General features: G+C 41.3%; 1 protein-coding gene across 2 annotated transcripts in view; it reads left to right on the forward strand.

The window, feature by feature from the left end:
* MTA3 (metastasis associated 1 family member 3) overlaps positions 1 to 21,807 on the forward strand; it is a gene marked incomplete at both ends in the record, with an annotated part of 134,667 nt that extends 112,860 nt beyond the window's left edge. The window contains 5 exons of one of the 2 annotated variants that reach the window (XM_080711109.1): positions 2,279 to 2,353; positions 6,249 to 6,307; positions 14,855 to 14,979; positions 20,654 to 20,805; positions 21,568 to 21,807. In XM_080711109.1, the coding sequence (XP_080567235.1) occupies positions 2,279 to 2,353; positions 6,249 to 6,307; positions 14,855 to 14,979; positions 20,654 to 20,805; positions 21,568 to 21,807 (651 nt within the window). The remainder of the gene's footprint in view (positions 1 to 2,278; positions 2,354 to 6,248; positions 6,308 to 14,854; positions 14,980 to 20,653; positions 20,806 to 21,567) is intronic. The other variant, XM_080711110.1, reaches the window with a different exon arrangement.
* Positions 21,808 to 23,517: the final 1,710 nt, after the last annotated feature.

The raw sequence follows: 23,517 nt of genomic DNA on the forward strand, positions 1-23,517 counted from the left end.
CAACAATAAAGGCAAACAATACCCTTCAGAGATAGGTAACAGACTAACATAAATAATGAATCTCCACAGATAACCAATCTTAGTTGTCTGTTGGATGGAAAATCTTGTTTCTCTAGTTATGATGTGTGTTACCTATTTCTTCTTTGTAGTTAATCTCTTTGAGTATTTTCTCTAGTGCTGGTTTTGAAGACATAAATTCCTTCAGTTTCTGTTTGTCATGGAAGCTTCTTATTTCTCCATCTAATTTGATAGAAAGTTTTGCTGGGTAGGAAATTTTTGGCTGGAAGTTGTTTTCTTTCAAAATTGGGAATATGTTACTCCAAGCCCTTCTGGCTCTCATAACTTGGTTTGGGAAGTCTGGAGTGATTCTAATTGGTTTGCCTCTGAATGTCACTTGGCCCTTTGCTTTTGTTGCCTTTAAGATTCTCTGCTTGGCTTCCACATTGGTCATTTTGACAATTATGTGGCGTGGGGATCCTCTTCTCCGATCCTGTCTAAAGGGAGTTCTATAAGTTTCCTGTACCTGTGTATCGACCTCTTGCTCTATGTTTGGAAAATTTTCTGCTATTACTTCCTTGAAGAGATTGTTGATCCCTTTGGTTTCACCTTCTTTTCCCTCCTCTATTCCAATTATTCTTAGGTTAGCTCTCTTAAAATGGGCCCATATTTCTTCAATGTCAGAATCCTGCTGTCAGATTTTTTTTTCTAAATTAGAAACTATGTTCATTTTTTGAACAATCATCTTCTAAGAGCGAGATTCTATTTTCCATGTGGTCTAATTGGTTGTTTGTACTTTGAATTGAGGCCTTTACTTCATTAATTGCATCCTTTATCTCTTTTTGGCTCTCTCTGAATTCTTTTTGAAACACCTCTATTATTTCTAGTTATTTTCCTGATTTGATCTTCTAGAAATCTCTGAATTTTTGTTTTATCGGGTTCTGATGTTGTGGGGTTGTGGGCATTCATTGCTCCATTCAGAAGTTTGTGCCTTCTCTGGGTTCTTCCCTTGGGTCACTATGACTTACTTAAGGTGCTGTGGATCTCGAGTCTGTGGTATCTCAGTTCCCACTACTCCTTTACTAGGTTGTATCGCAGTCTCACACCCAGGGAGTCAATCGAGGCTGCTTTAGACCATGGGGGGTGCCAGGTTGGGCGTTCTCCTATGGTGTGATATCTCTGCCACCACCACTCCCCCACTGGGTCAAGTCCCTGGGAGTACAGTACTGGGATTTCTTCTCTAGGGGCCGCAATTTGACTCACTGTTGTTAAGTGCGCTGATAGAGCTGTAGTGGACTCAGTGAATTTGCTGCTGCCGCCGCCGGTGGCAATATGACGCCGCTGCCACGCCCTTGGCCGTGTGGCTGGCGTATTTCTTCTCTGGTTTTGAGCTCCACTCTGAGTCCCTGCAGAGTGTGCTAAGTCTAGCCCCTGGGCGCTTTAGACGCTCCCTGCGCCGAAAAATCTGCCGAATTCCACCCGGCCTTTCCGCAGCGGCTCACCTTGGCTCGCTGTCCACCACTCCTCTCTGGAGCCTGGTGGGCTGTTGAGTGCATTGGTCTGTAGCCGTAGCCGTCCGGTGAAGTCACCGCTGCCGCCGACAGGCGCTGCTGCCGCATCCTCGGGCATGAAGCCGGTGTATCTCCTCTGTGGCTCTGAGCTCCGTTCTGGGTCCCCATCCTCTCTGGAGCCTGGTGCTGCAAAAGAAGATGGCGCCCGCCGCTCTGCACCGCGGCTCCAGCCGCAGCACTGCAGTCTGGTTTTTTTCTGGTGTCTCGTTTTTCCAGCCCTCTTTTTCTCTGTCCTTTGTATTTACGTTTTTTGTTTCTCTGCTGATGGTGTTTTCTGACTATGAAAGGCGCTGATTTTGTGGTAATAGAACTTGGTTGTTAGCGGGGCTTGTAAGTCCGCTTTTCTCCGTTGTCATCTTCCTGGAAGTCCTAAAGTACTGATTTTTAGCTGGGCATGGTGGTGCATGCTTGTAATCCCAGCATTGTGAGGGCGGGGGGGGGGGGGTGGTACAGAGACCAAAGGATAGAGGTTTGGTTCACAGACAGCCTCAGCTACTTAGTGACCCTTCGCAACCCAGTGAGACCCTGCTTCAAAAAATAAAAAAGGACTAAAAAATAGGGCTGGAGGTGTAGCTTGGAGGTAGAATACCCCTGGCTTTCATCCCCAGTACTGCCAAAAAAAAAAAAAGAAAAGAAAAGAAAAAATGTGATTTTTATAGGGGTTGTTTTCTACAGTAGGCTGCTTCATTTTCATGTTAAATATTTTTCAGCTCCCTTGGAAATCATTGACTAGCATCATTGAATATTATTACATGTGGAAAACGACCGACAGATATGTGCAGCAGGTAATTTATTCATATTGCTACCAACATTGCATTAAAGTTTGTTCTATTTATATTTTAATATTTCTTAGCAATATGCTGATTTTCAAATTGTTTGCTTTATCTTTTCTAGACTATTTTAACTTTATGATTTCACATCTTTAGGATATATTTCTAAGATTTCTACCTTAATATTTCCTCATTCATTGTGAAGTGTTTCAGGAGAATGACAGGGAAAGATGTCGCCAGAACAGTACTGTGTTCCTTGTGGTTTGATTGTGCCTCTTCTCTTTGAGTGTAGTTGATGGGAATCACCAGACATGTGGCACTGCACTGACCTCTTGAACAAATTGTTTTTATGAAGAAATGAAAAGCAAAAGTGATGCCATCAGCGTCGTAACTTCAAATATTTTTTAATTTATTTTTTTTATTCGGTATTGGGGATAGAACCCAGGGGCATTCTACCTCTGAGCTATACCCCCAGCCCTATTTCTATTTTGTTGTTATTATTTATTTGGGATCAGGGTCTCACTGAGTTGCACAGTGCCTCACTAAATAGCTGAGGCTGGCTTCGAACCTGTGTGATCCTCCTGTCTCATCCTCCCAAGCGCAGAGATTATAGGCATGTGCCACCACACCTGGCTTCAAATATTTTTATTTTTATTTTTTATTTATTTATTTTTTTGCGGGTCTGGGGTTGAAACCCAGGGGCATTCGACCTCTGAGCTACACCCCCTGCCCTATTTTTTATTCTTTATTTGAAACCGGGTCTCACTGAGTTGCAGAGGGCCTCACTAAGTAGCTGAGGCTGTCCGCGAACCGCGATCCTTCGGTCTCAGCCTCCAAAATGCTGGGATTACAAGCATGCGCCACCACGCCCGGCTTCAAATATTTTTAAATACCCTCTGGAAGCTCCTCCCGAACATCTGTCTCCTGAGTACCACAATTGTAGTATGCCTCCTAGTTTGACATTTTACTACTATACATAAGATTTTCCTCCAAAACTATAAGTAGGGAATCATTTTATTTTTTAGTCCTTTGCAAATTTACTAAATTGAGGTAACACTCTCATTTATTTTGTATAATACTACCTTTGGGAAAGGGCATGCCTCAGTCCATACTTGTTTTATATTCTTATAGTAATATGTCAGAACTGATAAAGGAAAGCAGATAGATTTAGCATAGACATGATTTTTCCTCAGTACTTAAATTTAAGAGCGCCAAGCATTGAATTCTGTACAAATACAGGTAAAGTACAATCATGAGTTGTGGAGGTCATGAGTAGTGAATAGATAAGTATGCCTATAGCCCACTGAGTAATTTTCACTGTCAACAGTGAAAATTATTCAAAAGGTGCTTACTGTAACAACTCAGAAATGAACAGGATGGAATCTGGAAGCCTGTGCTAATTCCAATCCAAAAGCATCCCTGAAGATGGTGGAGACAGTGACATCAAAGACAGATGACAGTGTTTACATAAAATTGTTTCCAAAACTTTCAACTCTAAAGGTGTTGAGTTATCCTCTAATGTTTTTATTTCCTCCTCATTAGGATAGTGCAGGGCAGCCTTATATTTTGGTTTGTGTTAGTTTTGGACATTGACTACAGATTAAGTTTCTTCCCTACTTGAATTCATTATTGTGTTGATCAATGTCTTGATTTCATCACATAATTTACATCCTATTCCTTTTCCTACGTTTGGCCCTCTAATCGGTGTCAGTACAATGTCACATGAGTTCAGCGGAGATTTAAAGTTACTGCCTATCTCCTAACATTTGAAGATAAGAACTCATTTAACTCTCTTTCGAATACAGTTATTCTTTTTTTTTTTTTTCCTGGACTTGATTTCTTTTTTTTTATTATTATTTTTTTTTTATTGGTGCATTTTATTCATACAACTTATTGGGGTAAAAAACTTGTGTGTACAAACATGTACTCATCGCTGATTTAACCCCTACCCAAATACCACCCCATTCCCTCCCCGTCCCTCCCTTCCTTGCTTGGCTTAGTGATTGACTTCGATATGTTTAAGTACATTGTGTGTTTTAGAGATTTTCCTCTTCCCCCCTCCTTTCTCTTCCTTTAGGTTGTCTTGTTTGCTCCTCTATAGGATTTCCCTTTTCATCTAGAGTTCCTCCTATGACCCATTTCTCCCTAACTCTCACATATTTGGAAAGCATCTGATTTCTTATTTTTTGTGCCTGACTAATCTCGCTTAGCATAATGTCCTCAAGATCCATCCATTTCCCTGTAAATACCACAATTGTATTTTTTCTATGGCTGAGTAAAATTCCATTGTGTACATTTCCCACAGTTTTGTAATTCATTCATCTGTTGATGGACATCTTGGCTGGTTCCATAGTTTGGCTATGGTGAATTGTGCAGCTATGAACATAGATACACATGCATTAGTTTGGTAGTTTGGTTTCTTTTCTTTTGGGTAGATACCCAACAGTGGTATTGCTGGATCAAATGGTAGGTGTGTTCCCATTCTTCTGAGGATTCTCCATACGGTTTTCCAAAGTGGTTGCACTAATTTGCAATCCCATCAACAATGTCTTAGAGTTCCCACTTCTCCACATCCTCGCCAGCATCTGTTGTTGTTTGTGTTTTGAATGATTGCCATTCTAGTTGGAGTTAGGTGAAATCTCAGGGTAGTTTTGATTTGCATCTCTCTGATTGCCAGTGATGTTGAGCATTTTTTCATGCATTTATTGGCCATTTGAATTTCTTCTTTTTCAATCGAGAGCCAACAGAATGGGAGAAGATTTTTGCCACCTACCCCTCCGATAGAGGACTAATATCTAGAATATACAGAGAACTCAAGAAACTCAACACTAAGAAAACAAAGCATCCAATAACAAAATGGGCAAATGAACTAAATAGACACTTCGAATACAGTTATTCTAAGTATATTTTAGAAATGAATTCTCTCTGGCCGGGTGTGGTGGCTCACACTTGTAATCCCAGCATTTGGGAGGCTGAGACAGGAGGAACACAGTTTTTAGACAGCTTCAGCTACTTAGTGAGGCCCTTTGCAACTCAGTGAGACCATGTTTCAAAATAAAGAATAAAAAAACAGGGCTAGGGTGTTGCTCAGAGATAGAATGCCCCTGGGTTCCATCCCTGGTACCTGGGGCGGCGGGTTGGGGGGGGGGGGTTATCTCTGAATATTTTTCTAAAAACAGTTTTTTATTCTCTCAGAAAAGCAAGTAAGCAATAATGTAGAACTAAATTTGTGAAAGTAAAAATGACTAACTTTAAGTCCTTTTTTAGGACTGGGATATAGTTCTGTGGTAGAGAATATGCTTGACATGTGTAAGACCGTGGGTTCTATCCCTAAACCAAAAACAAAACCAAAAACAAAAACAAAAAAAACTTCACACACAAAAAAGTTCTTTTTATTTACTCATGGAGGAATGGGAAAGAGAACCATTTCTTATTTTATTTTAAAAATCTATATCTAAAAATACTAAGAATTCTTTTACTTAGAAGTGACTACTAACAAGTTACTACAATTATTTATTTATTTATTTATTTTTATTTATTTTGTGGGGAGTGATACTGGAGGTGCAGCCTTTCTACCTCCGGGCTATACTCCCAGATCTATTTTATATTTTATTTGGAAACAGGGTCTCTCTAAATTGCTGAGGGCCTCACTAAGTAGCTGAGGCTGGCTTCAAACCTGTGCGCTCCTCCTGTCTCAGCCTCCCAAGCGCTTGGGATTACAAGTGTGAGCCACCATGTCCGGCTCAAGTTACTACAGTTTTTAAGAATGCGTATTAAAGAAAAGTTTGTCTTAGAATTGTGATTTTTAAATTATGCTTTGATCATTTTCTTGTGAATTTTCTGAGATAATGAGATGGTATTAATAAGTGATCATTACATGTAAAATACTTTGTTCATTTCTTTGAATTAGAAACGTCTAAAAGCAGCAGAAGCTGAGAGTAAACTGAAACAAGTATATATTCCAACTTAGTAAGTAACTGAAATCTTCTAAAATACTTATGAGGCATTAATTCTATCATTACAAAACATGTCATTTCGTTCAATTTCAGACAAATTTGAGTTTCTTTGTGTATCTTACTTTCTTTTTAGGTAATGCATGAGACTTGCTTTCTGTGGATATTTTTAGAAAGAAAAAGGAGCAGTGAACAAAATCTCAAACAGACTAACATAGGGTTAGAGATAAGAATGTGATGTGCTTGCTGTCAGAGCCTAGGGGAAAGTTGCCTGAGAATGAACCTATGAAACTGACTCGTGTGTGTGTGTGTGTGTGTGTGTGTGTGTGTGTGTGTGTGTGTGTGTATGCGTGCGCACACACACGTGTGCGTGGAGGGGTACTGGGGGTGGAACCAAAGGACATTCTACCTCCGGGCTATCCTCTTAGACCTATTTTATACTTTATTTGGAAACAGGGTCTCTTACTAAGTTGCAGAGGGCCTCACTAGTAGCTGAGACTGGCCGAGAACCTGTGAGCCTCCTGTCTCCCAAGTACTGGGATCACAAGTGTGCGCCACCACCCACGCCTGGCAGCATAGCAGTTTTCTCATACTTCAGTGTTGCCACCACCAAGGGGATAGTACATTTAACTAGTTCTGACCAAATGCAGATAATTGTTTTGAGGGCTTAGGGTTATTTTTGTTGTCATTGTTTTTGTGATACTGGGAATTGAATCCAGAGGCTCTCTGCCACTGAGTTACATCACTAGCCCCCTTTTTAATTTTAAGTTGATGAGGTAGGGTCTTGCTGTGTTGCCCAGGCTGATCTTGAACTTGTAATCCTTCTGTCTCAGCTTCTCAGGTAGCTGGGATTATAGCTGTGTGCCACCATGCCTGGCCAGATAATTACTTTTATTTTGCTTTACATGGATCTTGGTGTCTTGATTTAAGTCAAAGATCAGCAAACTATGTGGGCCAAATCTGACTGGTTTCTTATTTTTGTAAATAAAGTTTTATTGGGACACAGACATACTAATAATCATTTATGTGCTGTTAAATCTGCTTTCAGGCTACACTAGCAGAATTGATTGGTTGCAACAGAAATTATATTACCCACAAAAGCTTAAAATATTTAATAACTATCTCGCTCTTTACAAACAGTTTTCCAACTCCCAATCTAAGTGAGTAATTTTTGGATTTTAAGGTAGTTTTTAATCATACTTTAAAAATTATATAAGTCATATACATTGTCTAAAAACATGCAGCTGAATTACTGAGTTGGGTAAAAATTTTTAAATTAACTCTGAAATAGAATATTAAAAAAATAATAATACATTAAGAATTGCCCTGCTGAGTATGGTGGCGCAGGCTTGTAATCCCAGCACTTGGGAGGCTGAGACAGGAGCATCACACAGTTTTGAAGCCAGCCTCAGTTACTTAGTGAGGCTCTCAGCAACTTAGTGAGACCCTGTTTCCAAATAAAGTATAAAAATAGGTTTGAGAATATAGCCTGGAGGTAGAAAAGGCCCTGGGTTCCACCCTCAGTACCAAAAAAGGAAAAAAGAAAAAGAACCCCCTCCCCTAAAAAAAAAAAAAAAAAAAAAAAAAAAAACTAAAATCATTAGGAGCCAGGCATGGTGGCACTCACTTGTAATCCCAGCATTTGGGATGCTGAGACAGGAGGATCGCAGGTTCGCGGGCAGCCTCAGCTACTTAGTGAGGCCCTTTGCAACTCAGTTCAAAAAATAAAGAATAAAAAATTGGGCTGCCGGGCGTGGTGGCGCACGCTTGTAATCCCTGCGCTTGGGAGGCGGAGACAGGAGGACCGCGCAGGTTCAAAGCCAACCATACTGGCTTCAGAGACCCTGTTTCCAAATATATATATATATATATAAAATAGGTCTGGGAGTGTAGCCTGGAGGTAGAAGGGCAGAGGAACTTTAGGCCAGTGGAGTTCTCACAGGGCAAAGGGTGGAGCCAGCTGAGGAGCAGAAAGGCAGCATGGCTGCTGTGAAAAGAACGTGGGAGCCTGGAAGGCTGGTGTGGATCGCCACGTGGTGTATGGTTGAAGTGCATTTCAAACAAAGACATCAGATTGTACTCGAAGATCACTGGCTCTATTTGTTTTTGGTTTCTGTGGTACAAGGAATTGAACCCAGGGGAATTCTACCTCTGAGCTACACCCCCAGCCCTATTTTTATTATTTTTATTTTGAAATAGGGACTCGCTAGGTTGATGAAAGTGTCACTACTTCTGAGCCTGTCCTCGAACCTGCGATCCTCCTGTCTCAGTCTCCCAAGCAAGCACCACCATGTCCAGCTACTGGCTGTTTTGAAAAATGGTTTGGGGAAGGGGAGTAAAAGTACATGCAGGGCTGGGTTTGATTGATTTGATGACTTAGCAAGACCCCAGGCACCTTAGTGAGACCCTGTTTCAAAATAAAACAATAAAACAGGGTTGGGAATGTTGCTCAGAGAGGTATAACACATCTGGGTACAATCTCTAGTGCCACATAAGAAGAAAGACCAGTTAGGAAGTTCTCGGAGTCGAGAAATGATCCTTGCTCAGCCTAGAGCAGAGTCCTGGAAATGGCACGATATTGGAAAGGGGTTGTCAAGAGTTCTGGGTTTCTGGCTAAGTTAAGCAGGTTGGAAACTGAGGCACAAAATCAGATTGGGTTATTTTAAAGGTGCTGTATCAAAGAAGAGGTGTTGATTATACACCCAAAATATTATACCCAGAGGAGAGGTCTGGGCTAGGGATGCAAGTGTAAGCTTAATCAGGATTACCATAATAATATTTCAAAACTTAGGTAAGATTCCTAAGGAAGGACACCAAGAGAAGGTCTTTGGGCCAAGCCTTGAATAAATCTAATATTTATAGGTCAACTAGAGTATGATAGCTTAAAATGGATAGCCAGGTAAGTATAGTATTACAGAAGCTGAGAGAGGAGTGTGCTTTAGGGAAGGAGATTAATATTGTCAGGTGAAAACCTAGCCAGGGATGTTGACGGCAGAAGTCACTGACTTTGAGTGGAGTGGTGAAGATTGCGTGTGGGCATGACGGTGATGGTAGAACACTGGGGCATTCTGCCTCTGACCTACAACCTCAGCCCTATTTTGTTTGGAAACAGAATCTCAATATGTTGTTGAGAGCCTTACTAGGTTTCTGGGGCTGACTACAAACCTAACCCTCCTGTCTCAGCCTCCCAAGTCCTGGGATTACAGACATACACCACCACACCCGGCTCATATATCTTTAAGCACTCTTTTATGCTTCTCTTATAGTCACAAGTTGTCACGATGACATTAATCATTTGTCCCCTGAGATCTAACCTTTGGGTGCTTGGTTTTATAGAAAATATTTTAACTGGGAGTGGTGGCGCACGCTTGTAATCCCAATACTTGGGAGGTTGAGACAGGAGGATCGCAGTTCCCAGACAGCCTTAGCTACTTAGTGTGGCCCCTTGCAACTCAGTGAGACCCTGTTTCAAAAATAAAGAATAAAAAATTAGGGCTGGAGGTGTCACTCAGAGGTAGAATGCCCCTGGGTTCCATCACCAGTACCGGGAAAAAAAAAAAAAGGAATAAAAAATTGGGCTGGAGGTGTAACTTAGAGATAGAATGTCCCTAGACTCAATCCCTAGCAACAACCAAAAAAAAAAAAAAAACAAAAAAGCGGTCCACATGTCTACGTGTAATTTTGGAAAACACTTTTTTTTGTGCTTATTAAGATCATCCATTTATTCAAATACTATTCTAGATTCATTTAAGCAACTAAATTTGTGTTTCCTGTCATTTTTTTTTCAGGCAGATCAACCATAAATTTGTATCAGCTCTTTTCAACATATATGTTTAACATTGAGTCTGTATGTCAGAAAATTATATTTCTAGGAAACCTTTGGTTGGCCAGACATTTGATTTCAAAGAGCAGTCATGTTGATATAGAGATTTTTCTCGAAATTGTAAATATTAAAGCTGGGCTGGTGGTGCACACCTGTAATCCCAGTACTTGGGAGGCTTAAGACAGGAGTGTCCCAGGTTTTCAGTCAGCCTCAGCTATTTAGGCCCTTCACAACTTAGTGAGACCCTGTTTCAAAATAAAGAATAAGAAATAAGGCCAGGTGTGGTGGCGCACGCTTGTAATCCCCGCGCTTGGGAGGCGGAAACAGGAGAATCGCGCAGGTTCGAAGCCAGCCTTGCTGGCTTAAGAGACCCTGTTTCAAAAAAATAAAAAGTATAAGATAGGTCTGGTAGTGTAGTCTGGAGGTAGAAGGGTTTCCAGGAACCCCAGTACCACCAAAGAAAAAAAGAAAAAATCAGTCTGGGAGTGTGTACCTCAGAGGTAGAATGCCCCGGGTTCGATCCCCAGTACCACACACACACACAAAAAAAAAAAACCTTGAAAATTTTATATATATATATCTTTGAAAACGAAACCACTACTTTTCATTTTGTATATTTTAGCTGAAAACCATAGAATACCTTCTGTCTGATTTTTTTTTTTTTTTTTTTTGGTGGGGGGTGTTACTCGGGATGGAACGCAGAGGCATTCTACCTCCGAGCTACACCCCCAGCCCTATTTTTTATACTTTATTTTGAAACAGAGTCTCACTGAATTGCAAAGGGTCTCACTAAGTAGCTGAGGCTGTCTGTGAACTGTGATCCGCCTGTCTCAGCCTCCCGAATGCTGGGATTACAAGTATGAGCCACCACGCCTGGCTTCTCTCTGATTTAACATATGTTTTTGTGGTTTTGGGTTTTGAAGCAGTCTCGCTAGGTTGTTGAGAGTCTTGCTATTTTCTGAGGCTGTCCTTGAACGTGCAATCCCTCTGTTTCAACCTCCTAAGCCCTGCAATTATAAGTGTTCACCACCATACCAGGCTAACATATGTTTTTATTTTATTTTATTTTTATTTTTATTTTTTGCGGGTCTGGGGATGGGACCCAGGGGCATTCGACCTCCGAGCTACAGCCCCTGCCCTATTTTTTATTCTGTATTTTGAAACTGGGTCTTGAGCCGGGTGTGGTGGCGCAGGCTTGTAATCCCAATGGTTGGGAGGCTGAGACAGGAGGATCGCACAGGTTCGAAACCAGCCTCAGCTGGTTTAAGAGACCCTGTTTCCAAATAAAAAATAAAATAGGTCTGGAAGTGTAGCCCGGAGGTAGAAGGCCCCTGGGTTCCATTCCCAGTACCACCAAAAAAAAAAAAAGAAACCGGGTCTCACTGAGTTGCCGAGGGCCTCACTAAGTAGCTGAGGCTGTCTGCGAACTGTCATCCTCAGGTCTCAGCCTGCTGGGATTACAAGCGTGCGCCACCATACCCGGTTCTAACATATATTTTTAAAACCAGGGCAGGAGGTGCACCTCAGTGGTAGAGCACTTTCTTAATGTGTCAAGCCCTGAGTCCAATCCCTAGCAAAAAACAAAAATATAAAACCAGTTTGTCTTCAGATTACATTTGGTACAGGCTAGAGGTATGAATAACAGCCCAGTTTTATAGGCTTGAAACCTCTTTGCACATGAGTGTGTGTGATTTCGGTGGTGGTTGTAGAGAGTTTAGTAGTAACAATGCTGGAAAGAAGTCTACCATAGTGGAGTCTTTGCTCTCAGGCTGACTCAGATTAGACACTGGTTTTGACTGTTAAATGGAATTGTGGAAAGAGGAAATCCCTGAGCCAGCTCCACTGAGATCCCAAGTATATTTTCATAGTCGTGACATCTCTTTGCTTCAGTAGCTATAGGAAGGGAATATGGTCTGCATACAGAATAGGCTCTATTTTAGACCTACATTTGTGTCTGAATTTGCTGATTAATTTTGCTTACTTTTGCCTTGCAAATAGACATGAAAGGTCCTCTAGAATGAAAGCTCCTTGCCGGGCGTGGTGGTGCACACTTGTAATCTCAGAATTTGGGAGGCTGAGGCAGGAGGATTGTGGTTCAAGGACAGCCTCAGCTACTTAGTGAGGCCCTTTGCAACTCAGGGAGACCCTGTTTCAAAATAAAGAATTTAAGCCGGGCGTGGAGTGCACACTTGTAATCCCCACGCTTGGGAGGCAGAGACAGGAGGGTCGCGAAGGTTCGAAGCCAGCCGTGCTGGCTTAAGAGACCCTGTTTCCAAATAAAATATACAATAGGTCTGGGAGTGTAGCCCGGAGGTAGAAGGGTTCCTTCCCCAGTACCACCAAAAAAAAAAGAGAGAGAGAGAGAGAGAGAGAGAGAGAGAGAGAGAGAGAGAGAAGAGAAGAGAAGAGAAGAGAAGAGAAGAGAAGAAAAGAAAAATAGGCCTGGGGGTGTAGCTTGGAGGTAGAATGCCCCTGAGTTCCATCCCCAGTACCGGAAAAAAAAAAAAGAAAAAGAAAGTACCAAGATAGGTCTGTGCTTAGATGTTCTAAAGAATTAGTAGAAGCTAGGTATGGAGGACCACACCTCTAATCCCAGTACTTAGGAGGCTGAGACTGAAAGATCACAGGTTCAAAACTAGCCCCAGCAATTTAGCAAGACTTTCAACAACCTAGCAAGACCCTGTTTCAAAACAATTGATTTTAAAAAGGGCTGGGATAGCTGGGTATGGTGGCACATGCTTGTAATGCCAGCAGCTGGGAGGCTGAAACCAGAGGATTATGGTTCCCTGATAGCCTCGGCTACTTAGGCCCTTTGCAACTCAATGAGACCACCAGTTTCAAAATAAAGAATAAAAAATAGGGCTGGGGGTAACGCTTGTAATCCCCGCGCTTGGGAGGCTGAGACAGGAGTATCGCACAGGTTTGAAGCCAGCCTCAGCTACTGAGTGAGGCTCTCAGCAACTTAGTGAGACCCTGTTTCCAAATAAAATATAAAATAAGTCTGGGAGTATAGCCTGGAGGTAGAAAGCCTCTGGGTTCCACCCCCAGTACCACAAAAAAGAAAATAGGGCTGGGGGTCTAGCTCGGAGATAGTAGAATGCCCCTGGGTTCCATCCCCACACCCATAAATTAATTAATTAATTAATTAATCCCTAGTTACCCCCCCCACACACACACACACTTTAAGAATTAGTGGCTGTGCTGACTTGGTCTCTAGGAAATTTGCATGTAGACTTCTAATAGATGTCTTTTTTTCCCTGAAAATTATTATTGCAGGTCTGGGGTGGAACCCAGGGACATTCGACCTCCAAGCTACACCCCCTGCCCTATTTTTTATTCTTTATTTTTGAAACAGAGTCTCACTAAGTTGCGGAGGGCCTCACTAAGTAGCTGAGGCTGTCCACGAACTACGATCCTCTTGTCTCAGCCTCCTGAATGCTGGGATTACAAGTGTGTGTCACCACACCTGGCTGAAAATTATTTTCATAAAAAGAAAACAGTTGAAGCCGGGCGTGGTGGTGCATGCTTGTAATCCCCGTGCTTGGGAGGCTGAGACAGGAAGATAGCACAGGTTCAAAGCCAGCCTCAGCTACTTAGTGAGGCTCTCAGCAATTTAGTGAGACCCTGTTTCCAAATAAAATATAAAATAGGTCTGGGAGTGTAGCTCGGAGGTAGAAAGCCTCTGGGTTCCAGCCCCAGTACCACACACACACACACACACACACACACAGTTGAAACTCAAAATTATCAGGTTTTCTAACTTTAAATGCTATTTACTGTGTGTGTGTGTGTGTGTGTGTGTGTGTGTGTGTGTGTGTGTGTGTAACTAGGACTTGAACCCAGGGGCATTCTAAATTTTGGAGGGCCTCATTAAGTAGCTGAGGCTGGCTGTGAACCTGCAATCCTCCTGTCTCAGCCTCCCAAGTGCTGGTATTACAAGTGTATGCCACCATGCCTGCCTCTATTTACCCTTCTTCATCAAGGTTCAGACATAAGGAATTGTGACAGGGATAAGCAGATGTCCTAGAGAGCTGGTTGGAGTTAGCATCACTCACACCCACAGCAGGAGTGGGACAGTGGCTTTCTCTAGTTACACAGAGCCACCTTTAACTTAATTTATTCCACCCAAAAATTATTTTATGTGAGCTGAGCATGGTGGTACACACTTGTATTCCCAGTACTTGGGAGGCTGAGACAGAAGGATCACGGGTTGGCAGATAGCCTTAGCTACTTAGTGAGGCCTTCTGCAACTTAGTGAGATCTTGTTTCAAAATAAAGAATAAAAAATAAAGCTGGGGGGTGCGGCTTGGAGTTAGAATGCCCCTGGGTTCCATCCCCAGTACTGCAAAAAGAAAAAAGGAGAGAGAGAGAGAGAGAGAGAGAGAGAGAGAGAGAGAGAGAGAGAGAGAGAGAGAGAGAGAGAGAGATATTATGTGCTCAGGAGAATTTGTGATAAGTGATAAAGCCTAATAACACATCTTTCAAGAGTGTGAGAGGATGTTCTGAGGACCCTGCATCTGAACTAACTAGAGAGAAGCTGTGTTAACTTTGTGAGGGTCCCTACAATATTCTTGTTTTGTAAACATGTGTGGTTTAATACATTGTTTTTACCAGTTTATTTCTTCATTGGATATCATAAGATTTATTTGTATTCAGTTAAGGAAATCAGTAAGGAGATGTGGAGCTTTTTCCTTGTATTACAAATCACTTTTATCACCTCACTTTACATTTCACTGAAAGCAGCAAACCAAATCCCAACCAAATGTCTACCAGCAATGGCAAGCCGGGTGCTGTGAATGGAGCGGTGGGGACCACGTTCCAGCCCCAGAACCCCCTCTTAGGGCGAGCCTGTGAGAGCTGCTATGGTAAGTTGACTCGGCTGTGCTCCATTAGGTTCAGGGAACAGTCCTGCTCTGTGGGGTGGGATTGGCGAGCAGCTTCTGAAAGATGTGGGGTTAGTACTGCTTGGAGGCTGGGCAGTGTGTGCTCAGAAAGAACAGATGCCCACGCTTGCCTTCTACAGGAACAGAGGAGCCGCTCACTGCAGACTTGCTCTGTACCACACACCAGAGGTAGGCATTGGCTTGCCTTTGCTTTGCTTCTGAGGAGCTCTGCAGTTGTCGAGTGTTTGACGACAGTGTTTGCTAAACTGTGTGCAGAGTTGTATTGGCTTTGGCCAGATCATTTAACCATGATACAAACTAAATCCCCTTTTGAAGTTTCTCAGTATTGTTTGACAAGTTAAAGGCACCCAGTAATTCTGTAGAAGAGGCCTGTGTGTAGATAAGCTATTTATAATCCTTAGACCAGTCTCTCTAAGGCACCAGTTGGGAGATGCTGTTCTGTGGCATTTGCTTTTGGCCTTTGGGCCCAGCTATATTTATCTATACTGGCAGTAGTACATGTGCCTGGTGTTAAATGGGGTTGGTGAGATGAACTGATAGGAAGCTGATAAACTTTATATTCATACAAAATCTTAAGCAATAATTTGCAATAATTTTCTGTCACCCCCTGTACCAGAGATTGAATTTAGGAGTGCTTTACCACTGAGCTACATCACCAGTTCTTTTTATTTTAGCCTACCTCCCTCCCTGTCTTTTTTTTTTTTTTTTTTTTTTTTTTTTTTTTTTTGGTGGTACTGGTGTTTGACCCCAGGGGCAGTCTATCTCTAAGCTACACCCTCGACCCTATTTTAAATTTTTATTTTGAAACATGGTCTCACTAGGTTAATGAGAGTCTCACTACCTGCTGAGGCAGTCTTTGATCCTACAATCCTCCTATTTCAGCCTCCCAAGTATTGGAATTGCAGGCATGCACCACCATGCCTAGCTGCCAGTCCCTTTTATTTTTTATTTTGAGTCAGCATCTCTCTCACTAAGTTGCTCAGCCTCATCTCAAACCTGAGATCCTCCTGCCTTAACTCCAGAGTAGCTGGGATTACAGCCATGTGCCACCAGCCCTGCTAATAAAATCTCTTAAATCGGGCATTGGTGACTAACCTCTTTCCTTCCAGTCAAGGTCACTTGGTATGGGAGAAGAAAGGAAACTATCTCCTGAAAGTCTGCTTGCACCCAGTGCTTGGCTTTCGGCAGCTCTTTGGGCATCAGTTTAGCCTTGTTTAGTGCATTAAGGACATAGAAACAGGGAGGGGTGGCTCTGTTCTATAGGCCACACTAATGTCAGCATGAGAAAAGGCTTTTTAAAAAATATATTTTATAGGTGCATTGTAGTTAAACATCACAATGGGATACAAGACTTGTGAGTCTATCCAAGCACACATCATCCACTTAGCCTTTATCCAATCTCCATCCCACTCCCTCTCCCTCCCCCGATCCCAAGGCTTTTAAAGCGAAAGCCTTTTCTCTCTCTCTTGACCCCAAGGAAGGAGTGAGCCACACAAATTACTGACTTTATAGAAGTGGGACATGGGATATGTCTGACCATTTTCTGTGCCACAGGAGAACAAAATAAAACAATCTGTAGAAAATCCAATTCTTTTGGTTAAGTATCCTAAGTGTCTTTTAATTGGGAATTCTTGGATTTTGTGTTTCACTTATATTCATATGAGAAAAGAACCCCATAGACAAGTGGTAATGGCTTATTTCTGAAACCTGGTCAGGTAGACCTTAAACTCCTACTACTAAGTGATCTTCCTACCTCAGCTTCCTGAACAGCTGGCACTACAGGCAGCAGCGCCACGCCTGGCAGTCCATCTTAACTTTTACTCTCAAACCCTTTACATTTTCATGTATTTCTATAATTTCTGTCACTTTTATGTATATGTAACAAGTGATTTTTTATATTTTTGATCTATATATTAATGTCATCACAAAATGCATCTTAATATATATAATACATATGATTTATATTTCTAGAACAATAGAATTTGGTGTTTTCTATTCATCAAGTAATCAATTTTTTTTCAAGGTACTAGGGTTTTTTTTGTTGTTTTGTTTTGTTTTGTTTGTGGTACTGGAGATGTAACCTATTTTTTTTTTCATTCTCTATTTTGAAACAGGGTCTCAATGAGTTACAAAATACCTCACTAAGTGTTCGCTAAGGCTGTCTTCAAACCATGATCCTCAGCCGGGCGTGGTGGCGCACGCTTGTAATCCCCGCGCTTGGGAGGTGGAGACAGGAGGATCACAAAGGTTCCAAGTCAGCCTCGCTGGCTTAAGAGACCCTGTTTCCAAATAAAAAGAATATAAAATAGGTCTGGGAGTGTAGCCCATAGGTAGAAGGGTTTCCAGGAACCCCAGTACCACCAAAAAAACACAAAAAACCCCCCATGATCCTCCTGTCTCATCCTCCCAAGTGCTGGGATTATAAGCATGCGCCATCGTGCCCGGTGGCACTAGGAATTTAATCTAGGTGCACTCTACCACCGAGCCACATTCCTAGCCCCTTTTATTTTTTATTTGTTCTGTTTTTGTTTCTGTTTTATTTTTCTCCCAGAACTGAGGCTTGAACCCAGGGGCATTCTACTTCTGAGGTATACCCCCAGCCATATTTTTTAATGCTTTATTTTGAAACAGGGTCTCACTAAGTTGCAGAAGGCCTCAATAAGTAGTTGAGCTGGCTGCGAACTTGTGATCCTTGTGTCTCAGCCTCTTAAGTATTAAAATTACAAGTGTGCACCTAGCTTTAGCAAGTAATGTTCAAATTTGAATTGAACTTAATTATAAATGAAATTTTATATGTGAATCCAAAATAAGAGCCATGGCTTAATACTTAGGATTCATAAAATTTACTTAAATTTTGTTATAAAAATTTGCTTAAAAGCCAGGCATGGCCGGGCATGGTGGCGCACTCTTGTAATCCCCACTCTTGGGAGGCAGATGCAGGAGGATTGCGCAGGTTCAAAGCCAGCCACACTGGCTTAAGAGACCCTGTTTCCAAATAAAAAGTATAAAAATGGGTCTGGGAGTGTAACCCAGAGGTAGAAGGGTTTCCAGGAACCCCAGTACCACACACACACACACACACACACACACACACACACACACACACACACGGAGGTAGAAGGGTTTCCAGGAACCCCAGTACCACACACACACACACACACACACACACACACACACACACACACACGGAGGTAGAAGGGTTTCCAGGAACCCCAGTAACACACACACACACACACACACACACACACACACACACACACACACACACAGAGCCAGGCATGGTGGCACACGCTTGTAATCCCAGTACTTGGGAGGCTGAGACAGGAGGATTGTGGTTCACAGCTGGCCTCAGCTACTTAGTGAGGCCCCCCACAACTTAGTGAGACCCTGATTCAAAATAAAGAAGAAAAAATGGGGCTGGAAGTATAGCTTGGAAGTAGAATGCCCCTGGGTTCAATCTCCAGTATGGCAAAGGAAAAAAAAAAGCTTGCTTAAAAATAGATTTTTCTGGGCACAATGGTTCACACCTGTAGTCCTGGCTTCTTGGCAGCCTGAGGCAGGAAAATTGCAAATTTGAGACCAACCCGGGCAACTTAACAAGACCCTGTCTCAAAATTAAAAGGACTGAGGGTGTAGTTTGGTGATAAGCATGCTCCTGGGTTCAGTCCCCAGTTACAACAAATCAACAATAAACATATAAAACAAACTTGATTTATTGTTTTAAATTATAAGAGGAAGTTTTTTTCCCCCCCTGCGGTACTGGGGATGGAACCCAGGGTCATTGTACCTTGGAGCAACACCTTCAGCCCCTTCCCCCTCCCCCTTTTTTAGTTTTTTTTTTTTTTTTTGAAACAGGGTCTTACTGAGTTGCAAAGGGTCTCAGCCTCCTGAATGCTAGGATAACAAGCGTGCGCCGCCACGCCCAGCTTCCTGAGGAAATGTTTTTAGGAATACTCCAGAAATAGCACAACGCGTGCATGTAGAATTCACAGTAAGCTTAAAGGCATGAAATGTCACTGTATTTTCTCACTGGGTTTTTTGGAGGGGTGGGGAGAATGTGGATTGAACCCACGGTCTTATACGTGCTAATAAGCTTATATCCAGCCCCTGAGCCACACCCCAGCCTGTGTCTGATCCTTTTGCCTGGGTGGGAGTGTTAGTTGATGCCTCAGTGCACTAGCTGAACATTATGATCAGGTAAAGGTAATTTACACAGAGAATTCTGTTCAAGGCAGAGCTACAGAGTTAGGGTAGTTTTTATGTACTTGGCTTAAATTAATGTTTCAACATCCACGTTTTCTATTCTAAGCCTCAGATCTACTGTGGATATGCTTTTAATGTTACATAGCAGGAGGTTAAACGGCAAAGCAAACTTCACACACTTGCAGTGTTCAGTAAAATGATAAATCATTAATATTTTAGATCTTAAATGTGTTATAATATCCACTGCACATATACATAAGGATTTACAGTCTTGAAAGGCATTCTGTTTTTAGAGGGAGAAATACTAAAATAACTATCTCATCTATTGATTAAAATAAAGGGATGGTAAATAGATTCCCGTTAGATTTCTGGTTTTATCAGTGGGGCCTCTCTCAGCACCTTAAATTTCTGGAGTCGCTTAAAAACATGAATTTAGATTTCAAACACTTAACAGTAATCATAATAATGTCTTTCTAAAAATTTATATCCAGAAATATATATAACAAAAATGTGGGCGGCCCTGGGGGTGAAGCCAGGGGCGCTCTACTGCCAAGCTACATCCCCAACTCTTTTATTTTTTGTTTTGAAACAGGGTCTCCCTAAGTCATTGAACACTAGCCTTGAACTTGTGATCCTCCCATTTCAGCCTCCCAAGTACTGGGATTACAGGCATGCACCATCATGCCAGGCTTCAACAAAAGTATCAGTAATTACCAAAACTAAAACTCTTTAGCAGTACAATGCCTAACTAGGATACTTCACCTAATAGCCTCTTTTAAAAGGTGCCAGAGGCACTTGATATGTAGTAGAAATATATTATTTAATAATTCTGAATATTAAAAAACACATATTAGGCCGGGCGTGGTGGCGCACGCTTGTAACCCCAACGCTTGGGAGGCTGAAACAGGAAGATCACACAGGTTCGAAGCCAGCTCTCAGCAACTTAGTGAGACCCTGTTTCCAAATAAAGTATAAAATAGGTCTGGGAGTATATAGCCCAGAGGCAGAAAAGCCCCTGGGTTTCACCCCCAGTACCACCAAATAATAAATAAATAAATAAATAATAGTAAGCTGGTGTGGTGGCACACACCTATAATCCCAGTACTTGGAAGGCTGAAACAGGAGGATCGCAGATTCAAGGACAGCCTCAGCAATTTAGCAAGACCCTGTTTCAAAATAAAAAAACTTAAGAAAGGACTGAGAGTATAGTTCAGAGGTAGAACACCATTAGGTTTAATCCTTAGTACAACAAAAGCAAGCAAATAAACAAAAACCACATATATGGTATGCTTTCCTTTTGTAAGCTAGAGAAGGAAATATAACATTGCAAAAAGTAAAGGCGGCTTTAGAATATTTTTTTAGATATTTGATTGTATTTGTATTGATGTCACAAATTTCATGGCCTTGTTTCCCCTTCCCCCCCCATCTTCAGCTACGCAGTCTCACCAGTGGTATTCTTGGGGCCCACCTAATATGCAGTGTAGATTATGTGCAACCTGTTGGCTGTATTGGAAAAAATACGGTGGCCTGAAAATGCCCACCCAGTCAGAAGAAGAGAAGTTATCTCCCAGTCCGACTACAGAGGTACACAGTCTGATTAGTGCTGAAATATGTCATTTTTCTCAATGGTTGGATTATTTCTTAGAAACAGAAGCACAGTATAGGATTATTTTAAGTGAACAAAGCTATTTTTATAGCTAAACATAGCACTATAGTATTCAGGGTAGGCATGGAGAGAGGAGCAGAGAGAAATCAGATGTCTTCAGGTATTCAGAATACTGGCCTTGTGTGATTACTCAGGCAGAAGAATAATGTATGTGGGAGGTATTAGCTTGAGTAGAAAACTTACAAACTATTTGTTTTAGTTACTTTAAAAAACAATTTGTAATGTTTAGATACTGTTGAAAATGTCTTATTACACAAAGTAATAAGTACAAATTGAACATTTTCCCTCCCACTGACTATTGTGGAGGAACAAGAAGGTCCCTCAGTCTTCAAAAAGACTCCATCTTGAGATGAATATAATAGTAGAAATAGGATTTTGGTAAAATCTTCATAGGTTGAGCACCTGTGTCTACTAAAGAATTACTTATCCCCGTGGCTATTTCGTACTCTTTGCATATATGATTTTTAGATTGTTGTATTATACCCCCACCCCATTCCCTTTTATGATCCCCACCTTCTTCCCCAAGTACACACTTCTTAATTCTCTCCTTTGAGGTAGAGTCCTAAGTCATAGGTGCTTCAGTGGATAATTGAAAATTAGACTCTTCTTTAAGCATGATACAAGTGGTAGTATGTTTTATGTTCTAATCTTCAAATGTTTGTTGGTTTCTGATTTTACAGGACCCCCGAGTTAGAAGTCACATGTCCAGGCAGGCCATGCAGGGAATGCCAGTCCGAAACACTGGGAGTCCAAAGTCTGCAGTGAAGACCCGCCAGGCTTTCTTCCTTCATACTACATATTTCACAAAAATCGCTCGTCAGGTCTGCAAAAATACCCTTCGGTTGCGGCAGGCAGCAAGACGGCCATTTGTTGCTATTAATTATGCTGCCATTAGGGCAGAATGTAAGACACTTTTTTAAATTTTTAACCTTATATGTTGTGCTTTTCTGACCATTTTCTCTTTCCCACTCACTCTCTTTTTTTGTTTGTTTGTTTGCAATAAACATAAGTTCTGTGTACAGCCTTTTATTTGGGTTTTTTTTAAACATTGTTTTTGTCTGCTGCCATTTGTATCATGCCAACCTTGTGGGGGGGGGGGTTGAAATCTTTCTTGTCAATCTTTAACAGCATAAGATTGGTGGGAGGTGGCCTTATCCAGTGGCGTTTTGTGATGGAATTGCCAAAAAGAGCCCTTACTGAAGCACTTTTACTTATTAGATAGTACTACAGTATAATCCCTGAGGCTGGAAAAATGAAACTCCCTAATTGAAACAGAATAATCCAGTCTTTCATGGATCCATTAGTTTTAAATAAAATTTACTAATTTATACTAATTAGAAATTGTGTGTCTTTGTACACCTCTCATTTTCCCAGGGAAACTTTTGTTAAGGAACATCACAGTGCTTCATAACAAATACTGTATTTATTAGAAAGTTTAGTGAATTATAAATAAATCTGAACATCATTTGGGGTGAATTTTCTGAAAGTACACATTAGCTTTTTATAAGCTAGTGTCTAAATTTGTGGTCAAGCCAGTCTATTTGTCCAATTTGGTTTCCATTTCATAATCATATATCATATATTACCACATAACATTTACATGACTCATTACTCTTGTTTTCAACACATTCAGTCTTGCTTATGTTTTATTATTTATTAGAACAAAGGTCATATGTACCAGTGAGTTGTGGATCGTTCTGTTGGTACCATATATCTGAAAATGTGTGTGTAATGTATCTGTGCTCTCTGAAGTCAGCATGCCTGGTTAGCAGAGCTGTGCAGCCTTTTCCCCCCAAGGGATAAATAACTTGCTGTATGGTTTAAAAGATAGGAAATCTTAAAATCATTCAGGTGCTTTAATTGTGAAATAAGAAAGCTTTGATTTAAGGTGTCCATGAAAGGAATGATATCTGGAAAATTTTTTCTAAAGATAATTTTTAGCAGAAAATTCAAGTTTGAAAGGCTTTAAAACTTACAGGTAAAACTCCATAAGAAGAAAGATGCTTTGTGGCCAGGTGTGGTAGTACACTCTTGTAATCCCAGTACTTGGAAGGCTGAGACAGGAGGATTGTGATTCACAGCTGGCCTCAGCTACTTAGTCCCTGTTTCAAATAAAGAATAAAAATTAGGGCTAGGGGTGTAGCTCAGAGGTAGAATGCCCCTGGATTGTACCTCCAGTACCTCAAAAAAAAAAAAAAAGAATAAAAAATAGGGGTGGGGTTTAGCTCAGAGGTAGAATGCTCCTGGGTTCTAGCCCCAGTTCGGGGTGGAGGAGAAAGAAAAGTGCATCTGTAAAGGGAGTAGAAATTGGCAGCAGTGTCTGTGTCCTAGGCTGGAAAATTAGTTGCATTCATGTATATTGGAGAATTTAGGCTTATTTTAGGTTTTGACCTAGCATTTTCAAGTTTATGGACTTAGTATTACCACTTTCTTACTCATTTTAAGGAAGAAGAAAATATTCATTCAAAGCTACCTAGCTGTTTTAAAACCCATATGTTTATATATAATTTCATAAATAAAAAGAGTAATTCAAACATTTGGGAAAGAAAATAAATGATATTCTTGTATTAAAATTGGCCAGGATCCAATATCATCTTTGTTCCTATGAGTGAAAGAGAAGTCATCAGCAA

This window comes from Muscardinus avellanarius (genome assembly GCF_963383645.1).
Source record: "Muscardinus avellanarius genome assembly, chromosome: 15".
Classification (NCBI taxonomy): Eukaryota; Metazoa; Chordata; class Mammalia; order Rodentia; family Gliridae; genus Muscardinus; species Muscardinus avellanarius.